The sequence below is a fragment of the Echinops telfairi genome, unplaced genomic scaffold (assembly GCF_000313985.2).
Source record: "Echinops telfairi isolate 266 unplaced genomic scaffold, ASM31398v2 ScPeMD7_7427;HRSCAF=8465, whole genome shotgun sequence".
Lineage (NCBI taxonomy): Eukaryota > Metazoa > Chordata > Mammalia > Afrosoricida > Tenrecidae > Echinops > Echinops telfairi.
In genome coordinates this window covers 11,975,024-11,999,443 of record NW_022111327.1, presented here as the reverse complement: position 1 = coordinate 11,999,443, position 24,420 = coordinate 11,975,024, and the positions used below count along the sequence as shown (strand labels likewise).

General features: G+C 37.1%; 1 protein-coding gene across 1 annotated transcript in view; it reads right to left on the bottom strand.

The window, feature by feature from the left end:
- The window catches only part of HTR2C (5-hydroxytryptamine receptor 2C), a 239,481-nt gene that overhangs the window by 68,413 nt on the left and 146,648 nt on the right, over window positions 1–24,420 (bottom strand). Inside the window, exons 3-4 of the mRNA XM_004710060.2 lie at window positions 11,270–11,387; window positions 9,297–9,610 (exon numbers count right to left, since the gene is read on the bottom strand). Of these exons, the coding sequence (XP_004710117.1) occupies window positions 9,297–9,610; window positions 11,270–11,304 (349 nt within the window). The 5' untranslated portion in view covers window positions 11,305–11,387. The remainder of the gene's footprint in view (window positions 1–9,296; window positions 9,611–11,269; window positions 11,388–24,420) is intronic.

Genomic DNA, 24,420 nt, shown 5'->3' with positions numbered 1-24,420 from the left:
GGAGGGGGGAGCGGGGAGGGAGGGGAAAAATGAGGACCTAATGCCGGGGGCTTAAGTGGAGAGAAAATGTTTTGAGAATGATGAGGGCAATGAATATACAAATGCGTCCTACACAATTGATTTATGTATGGATTGTGATGAGTTGTATGAGCCCCTAATAAAACAATTAAAAAAAATAAGAAGAACTGATGAACATACAATTATTTGAAGAGGTAGCATATGATCAAGAACCAATGGTATTAAAAGAAGAAATACAAGTTTCACTAAAGGCATTTGAGGAAAAACAAAACTCCAGGAGCCCGATTAAGCGCTTGAAGTATTCCCTAATGTATGCCAACAGATTTGGAAGATAGTTATCAGGTCAACCAAAGGGAAGATATCCTATCAGTGCCCATTCCAAAGAAAGGGTACCCAACAGCATGGAAAAATGATTGAATGAGATAATTGATATTACATGCTACTAGAGTATTGCTAAAAGTAATTTAAAATTTGTTGCAGCAGTACATCGACAGGGTGCTGCCAGATATTTAAGCAGGATTCAGTAGAGGACATGGCATAAAAGACATCATTACTGACATCAGCTGGATCTTGGCCAAACAGTTAATATCAGAAAGACATTTACTTGTGTCTTATTGACTGTACAAGGGCATTTGACTTTGTGGATCATAACAAACTAAGGAAAGCACCAAAGAAAATGGAAAGTCAAGAATGCTCCATACACCTGAGGAAATTGTACGTGGATTGAGAGGCTGTTATTTAAACCGAACAAGAGAATACTACGTGATTTTAAACCAGGAAAGGGGTGTGTCTGTATTTCGTCCTTTCACTATATTATTCAATCTGTATACTATGCAAATGAGAAACTGGACTATAGGATGAAGAATATGACTTCAGAATTGGAGGGAGGCTTACTAACAACTTGCAATATGCAGATAACTCTACCTTATTTGCTGAAAGCCAATGAGGATTTAAGCATTTGCTGTTGGAAGAGCAAAGATTGAATCCTTCAGTATGGATTACAACTCACTATAATCACAGCAAAAAACAAAACAAACAAAAAACAACCCAAATTCTCACAACTGGAGCAATAAAAGTTCTCATGATAAACAGAAAAAATTGAAAATTGTTTAGAATTTCACTTTGCTTGGCTCCACAGTCAATGTTCATAGAAGCAATTTTCATGAAAATAACAGACATACTGCGTTGGGCAAATCTACTGCATTAGATCTTACTAAAGTGTTGAAGAACAAGGATGTCACTTTGAGGGCTAAGGTGTGGCTGATTCAAGCCATGCTGTTTTCTATTGTCTCATACATTGTGACAGCTTGACACTGAATAGGGAAATAGACAAACATTATGCCTTTCAATTATGGTGCTGTCAAAGAATATGGAAAAAGTACTGTGGATGGCCAAAAGAACAAAATTCTGCCATGGAAAGAAGTACAGCCAGAATGTTCCTTAGAAGGGAGGATGGCAAGTGTTCTGTTTTATATAGGGCTGCCAGGATCAGAACCGATTGGACTGCTAATAATATGATCAAGGGCAATGTAGCTGACAAGAATTACTAAAACCTAAATGAAGGGCAAACATGATAGCGGGACAAGAGGAAAGTCCAAGGAAATAGAGGAAAGGACTAGGAGGCAAAGGACATTTATAGAGGTCTAAATACAGGCATGTACATATGTAAACGTATTTATATATAATGAGGGAAATAGATCTATGTACATATATTTATATGTTAAGTATTAAGGTAGCAAACAGATTGGGCCTCTTCTCAAGTACTCCCTCAATGCAAGAACACTTTGTTCTAAACACCCGGCATTCTGTGATGCTAACCTTCCAGACATGATTGCTGAAAACACAAAGAGTGCATAAGAAAAGGTGGTGAGGAACGTTTATGGTGCCTGGCTATCAAAAGATATAGCATCTGGGGTCTTAAAGGCTTACAAGTAAACAAGCAGCCCTCTAGCTGAGAAGTCACAAAGCCCACATGGAAGAAGAACACCAGTCTGTGTGATCACGAGGTGTCGATCAGATCAGGTATCAGGATCAAAGAACCAAAACAAAAATCATATTGATGAGTGAGGTAGTTTATTGTGCAAACCAGGCCTATAAACAGATGTGGGGTTAATTGAAGGGCAGGGGGATAAATGGCTCAGTGAGTCTTGCCTTTCAAGTTCTCGAGTTTCCTGCTTTCTGATGGTCGGACCAGGGTGCAGCTGTCTTAACCAGTTCCCTGCTTCAGCTGGCAAGGCTCACTTCTTGCAAGACATCCTCAAGGAGAAGCCACATGGACCTACTCCGATGCTTTACAAGTTCACTGATTCAACTTTCCTCCTGCAGTCTGTGTCATAGTGTGTGTTTTGTGAGATGGAGGAGGACCGTGTGGATTGGTGTTGGACATATAGGTTAATGGGTTAATGTTGGACTTGCAGGCTTAGGCAGCACTGGGTTGGGATGTTTCCTTGATGTACACTTGCCCTTTATATAAAACTCTCTCTTATACATGAGTTCCTGTGGATTTGTTTCTCTAAAATACCTAGACTAACACAATGAGAATAAGGGGGAGGGTAGAGTGGAGATCCAAAGTCCATCTGTAGAAAATTGGACATCTCCTTACAGAAGGGTCACAAAGAAGAAATGAGTCAGTCAAGGTGCAGTATAGCACTGACAAAACATATAACTTTCCTCTAATTATTTAATGCTCCTCCTGCCCCAATATCATGACCCTAATTCTACCATACAAATCTAGCTAGACCAGAGCGTGTACATTGGTACAGACAAGATCTGGGAACACAGGGAATCCAGGACAGATAAACCCCTCAGTACCAATATTGAGAGTAGTGATACCAGCAGGGGAAGGAGAAGGGGGGTGAGGGGAGGGGGAACCAATCACAATGGTCTACAAACAATCCCCTCCCAGGGCGACTGACAACAGAAAATAGGGTGAAGGGAGACAGCAGTTGGTGTAAAACATGAAAAAAAAAATATCAAGGATTCATGAGAGATGGAGGGCAGGGGAGAGGGGAAATGAGTTGATACCAAGGGCTCAAGTAGAAAGAAAATGTTTTGAAAATGATTATGGCAACATATGTACAAATATACTTGACACAATGGATGTATGTAGGGAATGTGATAGCTGTAAAGAGTCCCCAATAAAATGATGCAAAAATATATTTTCCTAGTACGTTTATCTGTGTTTCTAGTGCAATATCAAGACAGAAAGCATGAATTAATTTTTTGCTTTAAGCCTTCAGGAACATAGAATGTTACACATTTTTATGAATGTTTTTAAGAAATATAGCTGAAGAAATGGGGGCTTGAACTGAGCAAGTGCTGAAGAAATGGGGGCTTGAACTGAGCAAGTGCTCAGTTAGGTGCTAGATGTTACTAGTGAGCTTGTACAGTGCTGCATATCTTGATTAATTAAATAGCCTTTTTAAAAATCTTTTTGAAAAGTTTTTTTTAAGTAGCCTTTTCAAGGAGTGCAAGAATGTAAACAGATATTACCTTGTGTAATTATTTTGAGTTTTTAAAAAACATTTAAACCAAAAATGCATTTGTAAACCTTGTATATTCTCCGGAAGAAAGGAGAAAGAACAAAGAATAGATAGAGGTAGCACATTCTTATCTTCAGATAAGAACGAGAACCAGGGCTTCTGGCCTGCATTTTCAATATATGCCATTGCAATTTGGGGTAAGAATACTGGGTTCTCATTTCTCTTTTTACCTGTAGAGCTGAAACTTATCTGGTGAAGTATTTTTCTCCAAGGGTAAAAATTGTACAATGAAATGACTAATTGTATTGCTAGGGAGGGAGAGATATTGGAAAAGGGGACTTGAGCAAACTGTGAGGATTCACAGTTCTACATGTCTGTAGCTCGAAAGTCTCAAATGTTTATGCTCATGAACCGCTGCCCTCATTTACTTATTCCATAAGATGCCAGATACTAGGTGAAAACAGCAGATGATGGAGTCATTGCATACCCTGTCTGGAAGAAATATTTGCATGGATACCTGAAAATAGAACTGAAGAAGTAGTAGGCCTCTAGGTTAGCCTTTATATAATGAGTACTCCTTTTGGAGAATGTGATAAACTTAAAAAAATTTTTTCTAGAGGGATGTTGTGAAGGGGAAAAGGACAAGCATTTCTTTTTCAATGTTTAGACGACAAAGCATGCCATAGTTTTAGATGGCTGTTTAACTAATTTTTGTGTGAGCAGTGAAGTACAGTGGACTGCCAGATTGCTTTAAGTACAAAAAAGACGGAAGGAAATGTAGCACCATGTGGTATCTTGAGGTGCCAACACCTTGTGCAGATAATTAGCATTTTCATGGAAGGTGCTGGTGGAGGCATGTCAGAGCATCAGCAGAGACTACAATGCCTGATGGGAGATTGTGGATGTCCAACAGATATGGCGGCACTCAACAGTTGCCCAGTGAATGATGATGGATGGTCAGTGGCAGATGATAATATCCCATTGGGAGATAATTAATGCCCAATGGGAGATGATGAATGACCAGCTGACACAGAGAATGCTGGTAGGTAATAGTGGATACTTGGTGGATACATACATGCTTGATGAAAACCCGTAAGAGTTCCAGCAATGCCAAATGATAGTTGTTGACTTGTTCATGATGATATGTGGGACAATTTCTGAGGAGTCCCAGAAGTATTTTGGGTGAAAAGTACTTCTAGGTGACTAGGGAATATAAAAGAAGGCTTCAACAAGTTCATGAAAAGATGGGATTAAAAGACAATGGAATTTTCAGACGCCCCTTTGTTTGAAAGTACATTGAATGATAAACTAGTGAATTTATGGTATCGGTAACAAGGTATTCTCTTCTGTACCCACAAACTGTGATGCCTGAGGAAACCTTGGTTATAAAATGTTGTCACAAACTTAAATGCTTTTATGGATCAGGTAAGTGATCTTAGTGAGTAAAACAGCTAGGTATAAGATAATAAGGAGGAATATAAAATATATGAAAGATGAAAACCTACACACTATTGAGTGTCATTAAAATAATAAAGTTAAAATTACTGTGTAAGGCAAAACAAAACTCACCTATAGGCAGAAAGTCACCAAGTTCATGACCACCAGTTGACAATCTCTAATCTATTATGTAATGCTAAGAATCAATGTCCTAAAGCATAATATATCATTTACCCAGAAATGTGATACCACTTTTACACACACAATAAAATTGTTTCACCCTGAGAAAGAACTCAATAATTACAAATCTTGGAAGATATTTAATGTCTATGAGAACATTCTTTCTTATTTGTTAATCAATCAAACAAAGCTGAGGGATTCTATTTATCATATATTATTCCTATGAACTATCTCACTCACTGCCATGGAATCAATGCTGATTCATAGCGACTGCCTATGGATTTCTGAGACTGTAGCTATTTATGGAGGTAGAAAGGCCAATCTTTCTCCCACAGAGCTGCTGGTGGTTTCGAACTGCCACCCATGTGGATCGCAGCCCACCGTGTAATGACTACACTACCAGGGCTCCTTCCTATGAGCTATAGCTTTTCCCAAACATTTAGGTCAAATTGGCCTCCACTAGATAAGCATTGGTGAAATCTCTGAAAATCCCTAGAAATGACAGTGTTACATGAAAATTAATCTGAACTTTCAAAATATTTTGTCAACTCTCTCAAATGTATTTCTGGAGGCTGGATTTGAAAACAACTATCCTATACTAAGAAGCATAAATCTATAGGAAAATAGAGTGAAGGCTTAAGGTATTCTTTAAGGAATAAGAAGACAAAATAATAAAATGGAGGACAACATAGCTTATAGACAAATAATCCAGTGCAGTGGAATAATAAAATTCTAAAGACAATTTGCCATGATTAATATGCATGACATGTAGTAATTTTGTAGGAGGGGAGATGCTTAATTTAGCTGGTTCATATTTATGAAGTAGTTATTCTCGGAAAGGATGTTTGAAATAACATGTAACATAAAGCAAGTATTAAGAACTAGGACTTTGGAGTTTGTTAGGCTTGTGCTGAATATTTAATTTTACCACAGGCTAGTTTCACAGTTTTGGGCACCTTAATTCTCTGAACATTACTTTCTTTATATTGGAAAAAATGAAATAACAATAATATCCTAGGTATTATTTTGTGAAGATAACATTGGCTAATCCGTAGTTTGCTGAATCCCTGGGAAATGTATTTTCAATGAATGTTATTGATTTCAAGTGAGACTATTAAATGCAGTGGTGTATAACCTAGTGCCTTACACAGATACAAGTCAACTGGTTTAGCCCTCTCCATTTCAAATCTTCACATGGTTCCACATTCCCATGAATATATTTAAATGATTAATTAATTAATCAACAATCCTATGTTGCATTATGGTGCAGGAACCTTTTTTAACTTCCATAAAACTTTTAACGACCAAACCCATTTTTGCTCAGCAGACTCTCTATTCCAGCGATGAGGAAACCAAGTCGAATGCACTTACCTTTTCAGAAGGTCCAAGTTGAGCAGATAATTGTTATGACTAGGCTGAATTTAGACTGCTAGGCAAAACTGTAAGGAATTTTTAAAAATCTTAACATTATTATTATTTTGGCATTCATATATTTTAGTGAATTTTTTAAATGGCTGGATATAAAATAGGCAATTTCAATTTCTAAAAGGAGATGTTCTAAATAAAAGAATGCAGACTACTGAAATAGACAACACCTTTCCTCACCAAATGATCTAGTATTTACTTCGACACACAAATGGTTGATCTCTGTGAATTGAACAGCAGTGTGATGGGGAAAGTTTCAAAGTCCCCTGGATGCGTACTTTGGGATCTTTTAAACGAGTTACAAATGCATTGTGTCTGAAGAGAAATAATAGTTAACCGAATGAGGACTTGGGATGGCAGAAGTGTACTGAGGCAAATTTAATGACTTATGGGAAAGCAGTGTAGATACTGTGTGATACTTTATGGGAGAGAATCAGAAGTAGGGCCATTTAGATAGGCACGAAGGCTGAAAACGTAGAGGGTACAGGTTTGGCAGCCGCTGGCGTAATGAAGATATCAATTGGTGGTCTGATAATGAATGCCTTGGGGAAATGTCGACAGTTCCCTATGAACCCTGCGCCCTTTATCCTATAGCTTGAAATTCCTCTGGTCATTAGAAAAGGTGTTCATTATTGCCTGAACCTGTTGCAAATCCTGTTAATTATCACCTTCACAACTTGTTTTATTTTCATTTTATAGTAGTTTGGTGTATAAGAAGGTTGCTCACATCTCTAAATTTCTGTGATGATGGCTAACCATTTGGGGGTCATTTCCAAACTTCTAACTGAAGAGCTCATCTTTCAGTGAAGGCAGGTTTGTTTTCTTGACTGGAGGGCTTTTGGGAGATGTTGAGCATGGTGAATGAGGGGTGGTATGTCCTTAGATTTTGTTGTCTTCTTTTCTTTAATCTTGTAATATAAACATTTTCCCCTGTCTTATTTCTATCACTGCATTTATTACTTCACCTTTCCCTTACATATTTTTTTCTGTATGCGAGATACAGATCGGAAGACTGTCTTCTTGAGCCCTGTACATACTTTTAAGTCCCTTCCCTGTCTAGGGGAGGTTTTCAATAATCTCATGCTTGGGTATATTTTCTTTCCTATGGTAATCTTATTTTAGGCTCGCTACTTACTCTTCACTTTTCTATGCATATGTTCCTGGGATTTCCTTTATCTACATAATAGCTTGTAATGAGAGCCTAACAGATAATACATTTTGATTTTCTACTTGCCTATGACTGAAAATTTGGATGTTCTCCATACTTGCTGGTGGTATTGTCTAAATTTATTTGTTCTTCTATCTTATTGTTTAGGAAGAAAATGGAAGTGTTTGGTGATTTGGATTGATTATTTGGCCAACTGGCTATCTTTTTAAAAGAGAAACTGGGAAATGAAGCAGCACAAGACAAAGTATGGCATCTAAAATCACTTCACTTAAATCACCTCTTCTTACATAATTGTGGAGCTATACAGTAACAAAATATCCACTAAGGAAGTAAAGCACCGAAAGTTTGAGGGTAAGGCATCCTTAAAACTCAGAGACTATGAGAGGGTTGCACAAAATTCACGGGAAAAAATCCATTATCTTTTAATTCCATTTTTCCATGAAAACTTTGAAGCCTCCTCTTATAAGAAAAAAAACATTTCTTAGATTATTGTTTATAGCATTCCTATTAAGATGATCTTTTGCAATTGTATGTTTTGTGCAATATAATTAATTTTAAGTGTCTTGAGAGGTTGTTATCTAGACATTTTGATCTTTTTTTAGGATTTGGCGACCTTATACACTCTCAATATTATTCCATTTAGTGTAATTCCATTACATATTCCAGGGAGTAGGGGTGTATTTTCATTTCTTTTATAAGATGAACATATGAGCCATTTAATTTATGCGGAGTCTTCAAGTTCTTAGTACATGTACTTTGTAGTCTTATATAGGCAATTCTAATAATTCATTTTAAATACCCTTAACTGGAAACAAAGCTTAAAGGGCAGAAAAGCACAAATGAAAATCGATCATCTTTACCACTGTGTATATGGATGGATGTGTAGCCTCTCTAACATATTGAAAGTTTCAATTTCTGAATTTTCATAGTGATAAGGTGAACTGGCAGGTATATACTTTGTAATTAATTTGGTTATCCCTTGTCTCCTTGTAAAACCATGAGTTATAGATTGCATTAGAAAGAATAATAGCTACTAGCCAGTGTTTATTATGTCCTAAGTACTTAGTAAGAACTATTCAACATTTATTTACTAAAGATGATGGGCCAGTTTCCCCCTCTTTGATGTAGTACCAAGAATATGCACCACTCAGAACTCAGATGTGTGAGATATTTTCTAGCTGCTAAAAGCAAGTTCAAAATCACCAGTTCTTTGCAGGCTCCATGGGAGAAAGATGAGGCTTTCTACTCCCATAAAGAATTATAGTCTTGGCCACTGAGTAGAAAGTCTCATCTTTTCTCCGAGGAGCACTTGGTGGTTTCAAACTAGCCCTAAGGGTCAGCCACTACTACACCAGGGCTTTTGCTTGGATACTACTATTCACGAAATAGACTGGCCCTCCCTCTGCACTTAGCTCATAGATTGGCTTTCTGGAGACAGTTATCCAAATCACCAGCATTGCATGAACAATACTGGTTTAGTTAAACAAACATTTCCAATTCATTTCCAAATGATATAAATGAAATAATGTGTATACTATATTCTTTGGCACCAATTAGGATAGAAAGATAAATACAATTGAACTTACCATAAAGGATTGCAAGCAGAGAGATGGGCATGACAAGTAGTCCCACCAACATGTCAGCGATGGCTAGGGACATTAAGAAGTAATTAGTGGCATTGTGCAGTTTCTTTTCCATGCTTACTGCCATGATAACGAGTATGTTGCCACCGATTGTCATGATTATTATTACCACGATTGCAAGTGCTGGCCAGTTTTGTACCCCGTCTGGAAATTTGAAGCGTCCACCATCGGAGGAATTAAAAATGTCAGTTACTAGAGCTGAAACTGGGCTCACAGATATATCACATTGCCAAACCAATAGGCCAATTAGGTGCACACTGAAAAGAAGGGGGGGGGGACAAAAAAACAAAACCAATAATGAGTCATAGATATATTATTTTGCTTTTATATAATACATTCTTTAACCTTCTGAAATTTTGCTTTTAAAAAACAATCACTTCTCTTTCAACAATCACCATCATTGTCATCCTTGCTGCCTTTCCCAATTAAATCTCATTATTTTGCTTTCTGTAGCCAAAGAATATTAACTCGCATTGAGTGCTTATTAGGAGTTAAGAACTGGGCTTACTGATAAATAACCCTGTGTGCGCTTGTGCGGGCATACACAGGAGGATAAGTAAAAAAGATTGCTACTAGAGTTCACATTCATGCACATCATGGTTTAGTACAAAGAAAAAGTGCTAATCATTTCTCACAATATGTACACAAAAATCACAAGTTCTCTCAGCAATTAATATAAATTATTATTATGTTATATACTAATGCAATAGAAAATTATCAGTAGGTAAATAAAATGAAAACTTAGTTTATAAATCTGAATACATTTTAAAGCTATTGAGCTTTTGTGTCATTTGAAGCTGTCCTATGATACCCAATGGAAAGGAAAAACTTGAATGTGAATTCCACAATTTTATTACAGAAAAGAGTTTGGCACAGGGACTAATGACTATGTACTGAGTTGATAAATGACTTAGGATATTTGCCCTTGGAGCTTCTCAAACCTAATTCTTCTTTTACTTCATCACTTCCCTTCACCACTTCCCTTCCCTGTTGTCTTCTCTATTTCTATTTCAATCACAAATACATGAGCTTATAACCACTCTAATGTCATCCAAGATGTTTCACAGTGATGTATATAAAGAAGAAGAACCCACTACTGAGGCACTTTCTTTTTATTCTACTCTGTAGAGTTTCTCATGGGTAAGCTTTTTTTTTTTTTGGGGGGGGGGCAGGAATCAGAGAAGAGCCAGTGTAGTAGCAAGGAAATCAAGGGCTTTTCAGATGAAGTGGTCAGAAAATACACAGTCATGGGTCTCTTTTGCCATACCCCATTCATCAAAGAGTAAGTTTGGAAGCAAACGAATCCAACATTTGATGATGTCAAAAAGAAGATATGCTTGGATCAGATCAGATTTTGAATTTCTCAGTAAATGAGTCATATCTCTTCTCTTTCCACTTTTTGTGACATTCTACATGCTGCCTTTAGTTATTGGTGATTGCAAGAGAATATGAGGCCAAGGCTTGAAATTCAGTGTCAAGACCCTTCTGCTATATGTGACCCTATCCATAATCCCTATTGTCTATCCTTTGCTTCTTTAATCTTAACTATTCTTTATAAGAAAACAATTTTGTCATAAAGACATTTCATTCTCTTGGTTTCTCAGCTCATACAGGATGAAAAAGGAAATGCCATTTCTCCTTTTGACATTTTGCCCATAGAGAAAGTATTTGAACTGAGAGGTTTATTACCATATTGCTTATTTGAAAAGATGAGTTGGTGTGTTAAAATTAAAATAGATTTGTGTACATGTGTTCTGATTTGATTTTGAATAGGAAACACCCATAATATTTATTTTTGGGATATCAGCTATTTATATAGCTTGAGACAAATACAAATAATGGTTATATAAAACATTTTTTAATCTAATCAACCAATTTTTTTAATTAAAGGGATACAAAATAAATAACATCCTTACAGGAGCGTTTGCACCGCATTCCTCAGGTTCACCATGATTGCTTCAGACTTAAGCAACCACAGTTGAAAATTGAGATAATCAAATTAAGGAATTGGATTCATCATGTCATTTTTTTTTCCTGGGGAGAGAAAAAGACAAAGAAGTTAGTTAAAAGTTCACATAAATCACATAACAACAAATTAAATAGACTTAAATATATTAGCGGTGTCTTAAAAATTGTTAATACCTAATTTAGCAAACAGGCAAGAATGTTATATTGAGTTAGTCCCAGAAGAAAAGATCAAAGAGAACATGTTCCATTTACTTACTAGTATGCAATCATTGTAATTTTTCTAGCCTTTCTAGTAAAATCTTCGTTTATGTGGGACATCTACTTAATCTCCTCAAGATGGAGTTCACTTCCAATCATGCTTAAGAAAGAAACGAAGAATACATGGCTCTAAATTTACAAACAATGAGTGAAAAGTTTGTGATGTAATCATTTAGCAGCATTGGGAAAGTGGAACTGTTTAATCTTATGGGGACTTGAAAAACCAAACTTTATAGCATTTTTATAAAGTGAACGTAGTTTGCACAACATACCAGTTGCTCTTTCCAAATCAAAGTAATAACTTTATCAATACATTTTCATTGACCAGTAGTATGTTGCAGAGGACAACAACAGGAATATCACAAAATAAATTAATTGGTTAAATTTCAGTTTTCCACATTTTAATACTGTTAACCAGTGATTAGTCAAAAGGTAGTGTGTTACAGTCAAGACATATGGGATCTGGTTGAACATTGCAAACATATGGTCAATTGAACTAGACTGCTGAAATAAAAATCATTGGATTATTTTGTGCTTAAAAAAGACATGAGGTCTTCTAAGATATTAAAAGAGAACCACAAGAACCCTTAAGTGATTTATCAAAGTATTTCAGAAAATATCTATTTCATGTCTGTTGCCTAGGAGCTATTTGTCTCATCATGAAATCTGATTATATATTCACCGAGCAGATTCTTTATCATTTACCACGGACTATATTCAGTAGGCTAACATGTGACTAAGTTGACTAAGAGTAGTCTGAATACAAGTTTGCTGAGAATTTCTGCTACTTCCCTTGTGGAAATGGCATCTTGATGGAGTGTAACTTGTCAGGGTTAATCTTGACATTGACATTGAAGAAATACTCAGGGGGAAATCAGGATAATAACAAAGGTACTCATACATTTTTCTACCAAGAGGTCCTAGCTGGAAATACAGGGGTTAGTTAGGCTTCATATGTACCCTCTGGCCATTTCTGCATCTTCTATCTAGGAGTTGCTTTCTATTCGGTGCACCAACTATATACCTCATTGTGGTGTTTTCTAGAATCAAAAACTATTAGGAGACTCAGGGTCATGACACTGTTTATGAGGGGAAAATGTGGTGTTTGGGGGGTGAGTGGGGTGGGGTGAGAGGCAAGCAGGGCAAGAAGTAAGATAAGGTATTGGATAGCTTGAGAACACTAACACTAAAAGATTTTAAAAATCTAATTTGTTACTTTTTTTAGGAATATGATAATAAAAATCTGATGGTAATCTTTCTGTTGCATTTCTGACACCTTGGAGATATTTGGAAATAAAATTTCACCAAATCAACTTGCACCTCCTTCATTCACATCTATTTTAAAAGCACATTTATTGTTACACAAGCTACACATTTCATTTTTGCATCCTTCTTTATCCCTTAACCTTCATTTGCCAATTCTGTCAGTACAATTCCCAATAAAATCTTCCTCAGAATCATCCCCTTCTGATGATGCTACATAAAACATGAACTGTAGCATTTAGGAACTCAAAATTTTGTGTGGGAGGGAGAGAGATACAAATGCTTAGTCAGACCTTTTTTTCCAGACCATTTAAAAAAAATTATTTTATTGGGGGCTCGAACAACTCTTATCACAATCCATACATCCATCCATTGTGTTGAGCACATTTGTACATTTGTTGCCATCATCATTCTCAAAGCATTTTCTTTCTACTTGAGCTCTTGGTAGTTCCGCCCCCCCCTCCTGAACCCTTGATAATTTATAAATTATTATTTTGTCATGTATTACACTGTCCAATGTGTCCCTTCACCCACTTTTCTGTTGAGTCAGACCACTTTTTGTTCCATCCATAAAATCTTGTGGAGGAAAACATGAATTCGTTTTGCGGGGTGGGTGTGGAAATTTGAGACAAAAAAGGTCAATGGAGCCACTAATTGCCACTGAATCAATTCTGAGTCATGGTGTTTGCAGAGTAGAACTAGACTTCAGAGGATGTTCAAGACTGTGATTCTTTGGAAGCACTTTGCCAGGCCTTTCTTCTGAGGCACCTTTGAATGGATTTGAATGGTCAACATTTTAGCTAGTAGTTGAGCTCTGAAACATTTGTATAAACCAGAGATTCCCAGCCTGCTTCTTATGTGTAATTGCCACTCAGTGGACTCCAACTCCCGGGGACCTTTTTTTTTGAAGCAGCATTGACTAATGGAAAATATACTGTCAGTACTATGATTCAGACACAGGAATGATAGATGCTCACAGATGTTGCCTACAGACATGAATTCTCAAAAAGCTTAATTTGTGGTATGAAAGAACAAATAATTCCATCAGGACTATCTGGAAATTAAATGCATTGACTATAAATGCATGCTTCAAATTTTAACCCATTTTTCTAATCCACCCCCTGCCTCCAAAAAAGAAAGAACATTTTCCAGGTTGAAAATAACCTTGCCTAAATGTTGTGCATGCTAATTAAGGAGACTGGAGAATTAAAAGGGAAGGATCCTAAAAGGTATAGAATCTTAAAAAAAAAAAAAGAGTAATTCTACAGCTGAGTAACCCAGGGCCCCTTTTTGGAATAGGCACCCTTTTTTTAGACTCTGCTTACATAGCATTTATTTAGTTACTGCGTGTGTTTTCTGCAGGCAAGTTCTTTTAAAGAAGAAGGATAAACCCACTGGGTTCAGAATATTTGAAAAAAGGAATATAAAGAACCCATAAATTAGGACTTTTATATGTGCAGAAAACTGCACTTCATAAAGTTTTCCTAAATAGCAATGCTAAAAGGATAAAAATAGTTTTCCATTCTATTTTTCAAATCTTCATAGAATAATATAATTTAAAAGGTCCAACGTATCATGAAATATGCCATGGTCCAATAGATTATCACAAGACAATTAAGACTGAATTTTCACAAATTAAGCTTCTCCATCAAAGGAAAATGACAGCTTAGGGAACCCTAAGGGGGAGTTCTCATCTATCCAATAGGGTCACTATGGGTGAGATGTCATTGGATGGCAATTAGCTCTTATTGTTTTGACTTGCTAGTATTTTATGAACTTGGCATTGGGCATGACTCTAGTCACGCTATGCCTTCTGTTTCATTTATTTGATGATGATAATAATATGTTGCGTCACAGTTCATATTGTGTGCTCTCCAAGAGATGTCCATTTCCCCATCTTAACACGTTATCCAAGTGATGGCAGAAATGGCATCAAGATAGTGGTCTACATAATACTGTACATTCAATATATTATTCCAACCAGTACACATACTACCTAGGGGAAAGAAAGAGGGTGTGCCTAGGGAAAGAACAAACAAAACAAAAAGGAAGAGGCAAAGGGAAATGACAAGGCAAAGTTTGGAGAAGAATACAAGCTTATACTGTGAAATATGTTTAAAAGGAGCTTAGCCGTGACCATCTCAATATAGTAGTATAGAAAGGTCCAAATTTTATAATTGTCTGAAGAAAAGGAATGATAAGATGATTGGCCAGGTTAGACAGGTGGGTGGTGAGAAAATGGAAAATTAACTGGTTATTATCTGAAGGAATCTAACCAACTCAACACAGAGAAAATGTGTTTTAAAGATGAATTTTTGTGTAAAGGAATCCTACGTGTACTTCCCTCATATCAGCATTGTCGGCAGTTCAAACTCACCAGCAGCTCCTACGGAAAAAGAGTAGGCTTTCTACTCCCATAAATAGTTACTGCTTCAAAAACCCCACAGGGGTCACTATGACGTAACATTGACTCCATGGCACCAAGGAAGTTCATATTAACTCCCACATTCCCTTAGCCTCCTTCCACTTAAATAGTAATTTGTAAGAAAGGCAGGAAAAGTGAGAGACTTGAAGCGATCTCGTGTGAAATCTGACGACAGGGTGAGGGAAGTCTCGAACTATAAGAAGAGCTGTGACTGGTCCAAATTGTCTCTGGGGGAGATAGAAATCTTCAAATGTATTAGAAAATCAGAACTCTCCTTGAATTTCCTAACGCTAGTCATTTATCATTCTTTTTACGATTAAGTTCCCCCATCCTTTGGCCCTGAAGGAAAATTGGTCATGTTTCCATTATATTTGCTTTCTCCCAACTCTTCCTTATTCTCTAACCCATTCTGAGTTGATTCCCAGCCCTTCAGAGCCAATTCAGAATCATCACGACACTAACGGACAGAGGAGAGCTGCCCCATAAGGTACCTAAAGCTGTCATCTTTAGGGGAGCCAGCTGCCACATGTGTCGTCCTCAGAGTGGCTGGTAGATTCGACTTTTGGGTTAGCAGCCACTGCCTACAATCTCCGCCACCAGGGTCCCTTCTTTCTTGATTAGACTTGACCAAATGTATCAGTCATGAGATTAAAGCAACTATGGCAATGTTTCGCTGATGTTTCAATAAAGTTTAGGGGTTATAGAACAACTGGCAAAAAGATATAGCATATATTAGATACCTAGAAATTCCATGAGCTGAACAGATTAAACAGATTATTTTCTCTCATAGTTAGGAGACTTGTAAATCTTAGATTGAGGATTTCTGATAGTGATATGGAAGGCAACTGAGAGTGTTCATTCTTGTCAGACTTTTTAGAACAAAGAATTTGACAATAGGTAAAAATAAATGTTGAGATTTTATTCTGTTACTTTTATTTAGCTCATCATTATCTTCCATGAGCTTGGCAATGTTCAGGGGAGAAAGGTCAGAAGTGGATTAGGCATAGCTATTCACATATGTTAATATGGCACAGATTGGTGACATTTAAAAATAATTTTTATTATTAAAATTATCCCCATGAGTGATAACAATTGCAAGAATTTTCCTTTCACGTCATCTTTAAATTATACTCCAGGGATTTTCAAAAGAGACATACATTTGTCATAGTAAAAATAACGTTTGCCCAATAAAGTCAAATCACAGCATAGTTATTTATAATTTTAATAGAAATTACCCAGTCACTGTAAATCAACACAATTAAAGATTCCTCTTACATCAGTCAGGACAACATTTTCATGTGTCTTAAACTCATTTAGAAATCTGCCTTACAATTATGAATTCACAGAACTCTTAGCACTGAAAAACTATGAATGATCAAATAATCTGAAAAGCTCTAAATGATCCAATAGTCCAGGCTCTTGTCTTCTGTAGCCTGTATTTAAGCCACTTCAAAAATATTGAGGACCTCCAGTAACAGCAAACACATAAAAACGCAAAAACTGACTGCCATCGAGTTGATTCTGGCCCTCAGCCACCCCATAAGACAGGGGTTTCAGAGACTGCAGCTGTTTATGGGAGTAGAAAACATTATCTTTCTCCAGTGGAGTTGCTGCTGGATTCGAACTCCTAACCTTGTGGTTAGTAGCCCACTGTGCCACCATGGCTCTAAGCGATTGCATAGCTTTCTCATTTCTAGCCATCTGCTGGATCAAAAATGTCCTTTTATATTTGGCCAAGAGTCTCAAGCTGATAGACTTCAGTGGAAATGACTACTTACTTATAAAGACAGGGGCCACTGTGGCAAAACAATTAAACACTCTGCTGCTGATTGAAAGATTGGCAGTTGTTAGAACCCTCTTGCTGCTTCTTTGGAGAAATAGTGAACAGAGTGAGTTGCAATTGACTGGACAGCAATGGTTTGCTCTTGGGGACAATGGAGTGGCTAAGGTTTTATAGCCAGAGCTATTATGTTTACCTACAATATTTCTTCAAAACAAAACAATGTCCAAGTTCTGTAACTACCACAAATCGATCCATGATACCAGCACCAGACATAGAAAGAATTTCTTTTAATGGGCAGGGAGCTCATCAATTTGAATGAATTTTCTCTAAGCAGAGCTCTCCTTGAATTATCTCAGCATAAGTATCCAACGCCACACAGCAAACTGAAGGCGTCTAAATAGCAGATGCGAACAGAGAAAACAATATGCTAATTCTCTGTGTTGGAGACCAACTCCGACGGATTTCCTGCATTGGAAACACTGTATAGCAGTTCTGTCACATGTCCAAATATTTATTAAATGCCTAGTATGTATTAGGCACTCTGCGGGCTGCTGGGCTTGTAGTGTGAACCAAAACAAAGAAGGCCCCTGCTCTCCTGGAGCTTACATTCTGGCAAAAGGAACAGACAACAAACACTTCAACAATCATCTCAAAGGATGATAATTTCTATGAATCAAATGAAACAGCATAGTGGGATAAAAATGGCTAGGAGGAAACATTATGAAGTGTCGGTTAGATATTTTAAAAGATTATAATAGCATGATAATATCCACCAGCATTTGCTAGGTATTCTCAATCAAACACACAAAATATATGCACACACAGAAACACATACAATATTTTTAAAACTGGGAAGTTCAGCACATGACAAGCATCACTAATGGGACGAATGTATTCAAAGATTTTCTATCCATTTGACTTTCATTTTGAAAGCTTGGAAAATAAAAACAAAAACTTGTTTCTCTGCTTATGCCAAGATAACTTGAAATCAATTCAACTGCAAATGCAATGCATTCCTGTGTCTCCTGCACAGGCAGCTCCCATTTAGCACTGCACAAGTTTAAGAGGCCGCGCATATTGGCTGCACAGCAGGTCCTTCTGGTTGGACAGGATTCCAGTTGAGTTATGAAAAGCGAAAAGTTCAATCAGTTGCCCAGATGTATTTATTGCCAAATAACGGGGTACTTGGATACATCTGGACATCCGAATGAACTCTTAACTCCTCATATTTTCCTCTCACAGCTGCAGAATCTCCTATAAAAGGGGAAGGAAAACAAGCACAACCGTTTCAAAGTTGAAAGGGCAATCTGCCTCTGGGTTTCCAACTGCACGTGAAAGCACTTCTGCCGTAGGTGTGTAACTTCTTACTGACTTTCAATGATATACGGGCATTTGTCAGTGAGGCTAAGACATAACACCTTAAGCATGTGAAGTTACAAGAGTACAACCAATACAGAAAACGGAATCAAAATAGAAATTGCAGGCTTATTTATTATTGCAGGACACTGCGAGTTGGAGCTGACTCAATGACCACTAACGACACCAGCCACATCATTCATTCCAGCATGCTTCAGGTCCCTAAATGTAAAATATGTGTGGCATTGGAAGGTCAGACACGTGGGTTATGGTTTGTATGGGAGTTTAAATGCTGAGAGGTAGGACTATGGTGGGAGCCTGAGGTCCATTTTTTAGTCTCCACATATATTCAGCCTCCTCTGAGTTCTGTCTGATCATCGATCAGCAATGGAAAAAAACAAAGCTTTGCCCTCCGGCAGAGGGAATTTCCTGTAACTCTGCTGGGCAACCCAGGGAAGGGTAATTTCCTCCCTCGGGAACTGGCTTGGACATGTGCTTGGTGGAAATTGGGGTAATCGGGTTATGAGTCATACTCTTTCCAAAGTGGTCAAAGGGCCTGAAGCAATCTTGTAAACTTTTCTAATCTGCGATAGTGGATATACCGTAGTGCCTTTCCTCATGCTGGAGTCCTGCCTGCAACGATGATGATCTTTGTTTTCCATGTCCTATTCAAGTGGCTGAAGGGTTGTGAATTCTTGGACACCATTATAGCCTCATGCTGCTGGTCTCCCACATCGGATGGTTTGTCTTTGTCCTGTTTACGACTTAATAAATGACTCTCTAAAGTTATATTTGAATATGGGATCTCTGTTCTGGTTTAACCGTTTGCTAGAGGACTTGGGATAAATCACGGATGTCTTTGGGTCTCAGTTTTTTCCCCTAATGGAGACATGAAGTTAAACAACTTGTGCTATTGTTTTGTAACATTGCTGAATTTCAATACTTTATATACATTCTATAATAATGCCGATACATAATATCTTAATAATATGAAATTAAATACAACAAGCAGAATACTGAGTCATAGGGCCTTCTGCCTCAGGAGAGTTTTACACTGGGAATTCAAGTTTTATACCTATGCCAACCCAGCATTTAAGTAATCTTTGCTGTTTTACACAATGGTACTTTTAAATAGCTCTATTTGGTTACATTTAGAATTTCATTTATTATTGTCAGTTAAATGTAAAGCATGACATTTGCATGTGAAAATATTTTTATTCGAAAGGAGTGTCAACGTAATTTTAACCTTGAGCATTTTCAGAATGGCATCCCTGGTGGTACAAACTTTGAAGATACCCAGCTGCTTCCAAAAGGTCCCACTCAACCCACTACCATCAAGTCAGTTCCGACTCATAGCTACTGCATGTAGGGCTTCCAAGACTGTAAATCTTTACAGGAGCAGGAGAGCCTCATCGTTCTCCCAAAGAGTGCCTGGTGGGTTTGAAGTGCTGACCTTGCAGTTAACAATCCAACACTTGCCCTCTATCACCACCAGGGTGCTTTTTCAACAAAAAGCAAGAGGTTTGAATCTTCCCAGAGGTGCCTTAGAAAAGTAGCTGGGGGAGTCTACTTCTAAAAATCAGCAATTGAAAATCCTATTGTTTGCAGTTCTACTGAGATACACAAGGAGTCGTCAAGTGTTGTAACTTTTAAAAATGTATGCATTCTGTTCTACCTTTTCTGTTTACCAACTTAAATGACACATCTCATTCTTAAAGATCTAGAATATTAAACAGATTTATATAAAATCAATTTTTAAAAATTCATAGAAATTTTATAACTAAAAGGAAATCATATGGCTAGAATACTTTCAAGAAACGTGAAGTATAAGAGCAATGGGCTTCTAACCCAAAGGTTGACAGTCAAACATGCAAGTTGCTAAAATATTAGCCCCCATATACTTCATAATATGTTTTCTTGTTTTAAAATTTTCTAACGAGATATGTGAAATATTATAATTTCCTTTTAGTGTATGTCTGTTTAAAAATCATTTTAATAGGAGTGCTTACAGATATTATAGCAATGCATAATTCAATTAGATCAAGCATAGTTGTAGAGTTGCTTCCACCTTCATTTTCAAAATATTTTCTTTCATCTCTAATTCTTTGATATCAGTTCCCCTTTATCCCCTCACCCCCCACCCTACCACCCCATGAGCCCTTCATATATCACATATTATAATTATTTTGCCATATCTTATACCATCCAATGTATCTGTTCACGTACCATTCTGTTATTAGTTCCCCTTGAGTGAGGTTATACTGCCATCATTGTTATCAATTTCCCCCGCCAAACACCCCACCCCCTCCTTCCTCTACCCTTAGGGAATTGTTACTCCTGTTACTGCTTCTGAGGGATCCAGTGTATATCTTGTATGGCTCAATTTTCCAAACATAATTTGTCAGAAAATTTAATCTAGCAGAAGTTTTCAGATTCATGATTTGAAACTCGGTGTGTATGTGCTTAGGAAACCCTGGTTGATGCAGTGCACCTAGTTGCTAACCAAAAGATACATGTTTCTGTGAGAGAAAGATCACAAGGTCAAGCCTCCCTAAAGATTTATAGCCTTGAAAACCTTATGGGACAATTCTACTCTGTCCTATAAGGTCACTCTGAGTCAGAATTAACAAGATGGCAGTGGGTTGCTCTTTGTGTTTGTCCATGTACACACATATATGTGAGTGTGAGTGAATGCTGGGGTTGGAGAATGGCAAAAAATGCATTACAAATAAACACTTTTATTTTTACTCTTCTCCAAACACCATAATTTCATAAATTGAAGCAATTGATACTAAGATCCTTTGAGTGATTGAATCTTTTATTCATGATTTTTAAGCAGGAGAAATATCTTATGTAATATTAAAATCTGCAAGTTATTGATAATTGCAAATTTGAGTCAGCAATCCATTTGTAAAATAATGGGTGCTTCCTAACAGTGATGCTACTTTGTGTAAATGCAATTGATGTAGTGGCTGCAACAATGGGCACAAACATCACAAGAAATGTGAGGATGGCACAGGGCAAGGTAGTGTTTCCGTCTGTTGTACATAGGGTGGTTATAAGCCAGAACTGACTCCAGGGAACCTGACAATAATAACACAATATTGAAAACCATAATTAATTGAATATATTTCATTTTCCACTGTGAAACTCTGTTAGCTCAATAAATTGATTACAGAAAAATAGGTTCAGTGAAAATCACCACTGAGATGTGATATGACACCTTTGATTCCCATGTATTTTTAATTGACTTTCTAAAGTTTATGGTCAAATAGGTTAATGAGAGTATTTTATTCTTTTCTCTCATTTCAAGAGCTAGATATTTCATAGTTTCCAGTAAACAGAGTTGATGTCATGCTGTTCTTTCCCAAATGACATATAATGATGACTAAACTATGCATATGTTTAACAAAAATGTAGGTATAATTTCTAAATGTTTTCCAGATTTTATTATTCTGTTCTAAGGGAAATAGGAATTTATTATGCAAGCTACTTTTTGCAAATTGCTTCAATCCTAAATTACTTATTGCATGACATTATTTTTAATATATGTTTCTTCTCGCACAGAGACAGGGTAGAACTGCCTGTGACTTTCCTAGACTGTAGCATCTTTCTCCAGCAGAGCTGCTGGTGGTCTCTAGCTGCTGACCTTGCAGTTAGCAGCCCAAAGAGTAACCACCCCGCCACCGAGTCACTGTGAGCCCATAGAGACTTGATGGCAGAGAGTATTCTTCTTTACTGGCACATACGTAATTTTTCTCACTATCTTCTGCTATGAGGTTTCTTAGCAGAGAATCAGTTGTCATTGCCTTCCTTAATATCTAGGGAAAATGTCATGAGGTATGTAATTGTATTTTAAATTACTCAAATAGTTTAGAGTAATTTGAAAATATCAATATGAAGAAGGAAATTAATATTTAAAAAGAAAACAAAGAAGAGATGGCTGTGTAGGCACTACAATCATATTGCATTACATATATATAGATTACGATTGAGGTTAAAAATTTTCTACAGATTAAACAAAATACCTGCTATATAGAAGAAGGTGGAAATCTTTCTAAAAGGTCAATTCAAGTAACCTATCCTAAACTGGACAATGACATTCATGAAACAAGTACTGAACTAATTCATGGCGATATTTGTGGAAGCATCCATTAGCCTTCCTTAGACCTTTTGGCTGAAACCTTGCTTTCTGACAGTAGAGAAACTGCTAGTATTGGAATTATAAAAGTTCAGGTCACTGAAATTGTCATTCTGCTATGCCCTGGAAAATGTTACTATGTCACAGTCTGTCACCGTAAGGTAAGTAAAGATAAGAACAAGTAAAATTCTTGATTGAAACATTACTATAGAAATTGGTCAACATTAAAATGAGCACAACAATGAGGGTTCCCTAAGAGTCGTTTTCATGTGGTAATCTATCATTCTATGACAAGCACTGTGTGAAATATTTTATGTAATTTTAATGTAATGTGAACATATTCTATTAACTCATTTTTTTACGTTAACAGTCAAACAAAACACTTGAGACTGAGATGCTAAATTGTTTGTACAATGCTTTGGTGGTGGTGCTGTCAGATGAGCATTGGGTCGCTAAATTGGACTGCTAAGAAGGGCAGTTCAAATCCACCAAGCACTGCTAGAGAGAAAGAAGAAGCTGTCTGTTGCAGTAAAGATATACAAAGTTTTGGACACCGTACATAGCATTGCTGTCGGTCGGCAGATTTCAGTGATAGAGCTGGTGGCCCAGTAGAGTATGAATGGGGTTATTACCTGCTAAGGTGGGCAGTTCGAAACCAGCATCTTCTGGGCAGGAGGGAGTAAGATGAGGCTTTTGGCTTCCTTAACGATTTATAGATACTGAAATACACGGAGGCAGTTCTACGTGGCACTACAGGTTTCCTATGACTCATCATTAACCTGACATCAGCGAATTCTGATCAAGATTCAATTTCAGACTTATTTCACTCCAATGTCTACACTCTGGTCGGTAAGGCCAAAGACAATGATGGATCATTGATTCTTGCAAAAATTGAACTGCGCCCCTGTCAGTTTCTATAAGTGAGTATAGTCTCAGGAGAGGTAATGAAAGAGCACTTGATACAGAAAGAATCAAAAGATATAGATCCTGAAGAGATCAAAGGACTTGTTCAATGTTTGTTCAAATGCTATTTTTTGTCCATTCCATGATTAGTTGTCAACCAAGTCTCCATCCAACTCCCTTCGTGGTCCCTTGACTCCTAACTCTTGCCAAGAGCAGAGCGCTGAGAAGAAGCAGATCTAAAGTATGTTAAGCATGAGAACCGAAGTCAAGAAGAATCAGGCACAGTGAAAGCCCAAACTCCATTTGCAGAGTCCTCCACGGGAAAAACCTCCAAAGAATCCCCTCTGACCATTGCCCAGGGTTGTGAACAGCCTTGTTATCAGACAGAGAGCACTGGAAAGTGGATCAATGTAGCTGTAATTAGGTTAAAATTAAACACCTTATAATTTGTTTTCCCTTTTGACTCATATTAAGCTTGTTCTAAATTTTATTATTTTCTGCTTGCTTTTAGATTGACTTTTTCTATTTTATCTTGTTATTGTTGTTGGGTTTTATTACTATGCTTGTGTTTGTACTAGATCCAGGATAGGTAAAACTATAGAGACAGTTACAGAGACAGTAACTAGATTAATAGTTTCTTTGGGTTATGGCAGAGGAGGATGGGAGGAAAAGGGAGCTAAAATTAGTAAAAAAGAAAATACTTTAGAATGGATTGTGGTGACGCTTGCACAACTCTTTTTACTTTGTTTAAACCATTGAAACTTAAAAAAATCATTTTATTGGGGGCTCATACAACTCTTAACACAACCCATACATATATTCCTTGTATGTCAAGCACATTTGTACATTTCTTGCCCTTATCATTCTCAAAATATTTGTTTTCTACTTAAGCCCTTGGTATCAGCTCCTCATTTTCCCCTCCCTCCCCACTTCCCCCTTCTTCATGAACCCTTGATAATTTATAAATTAT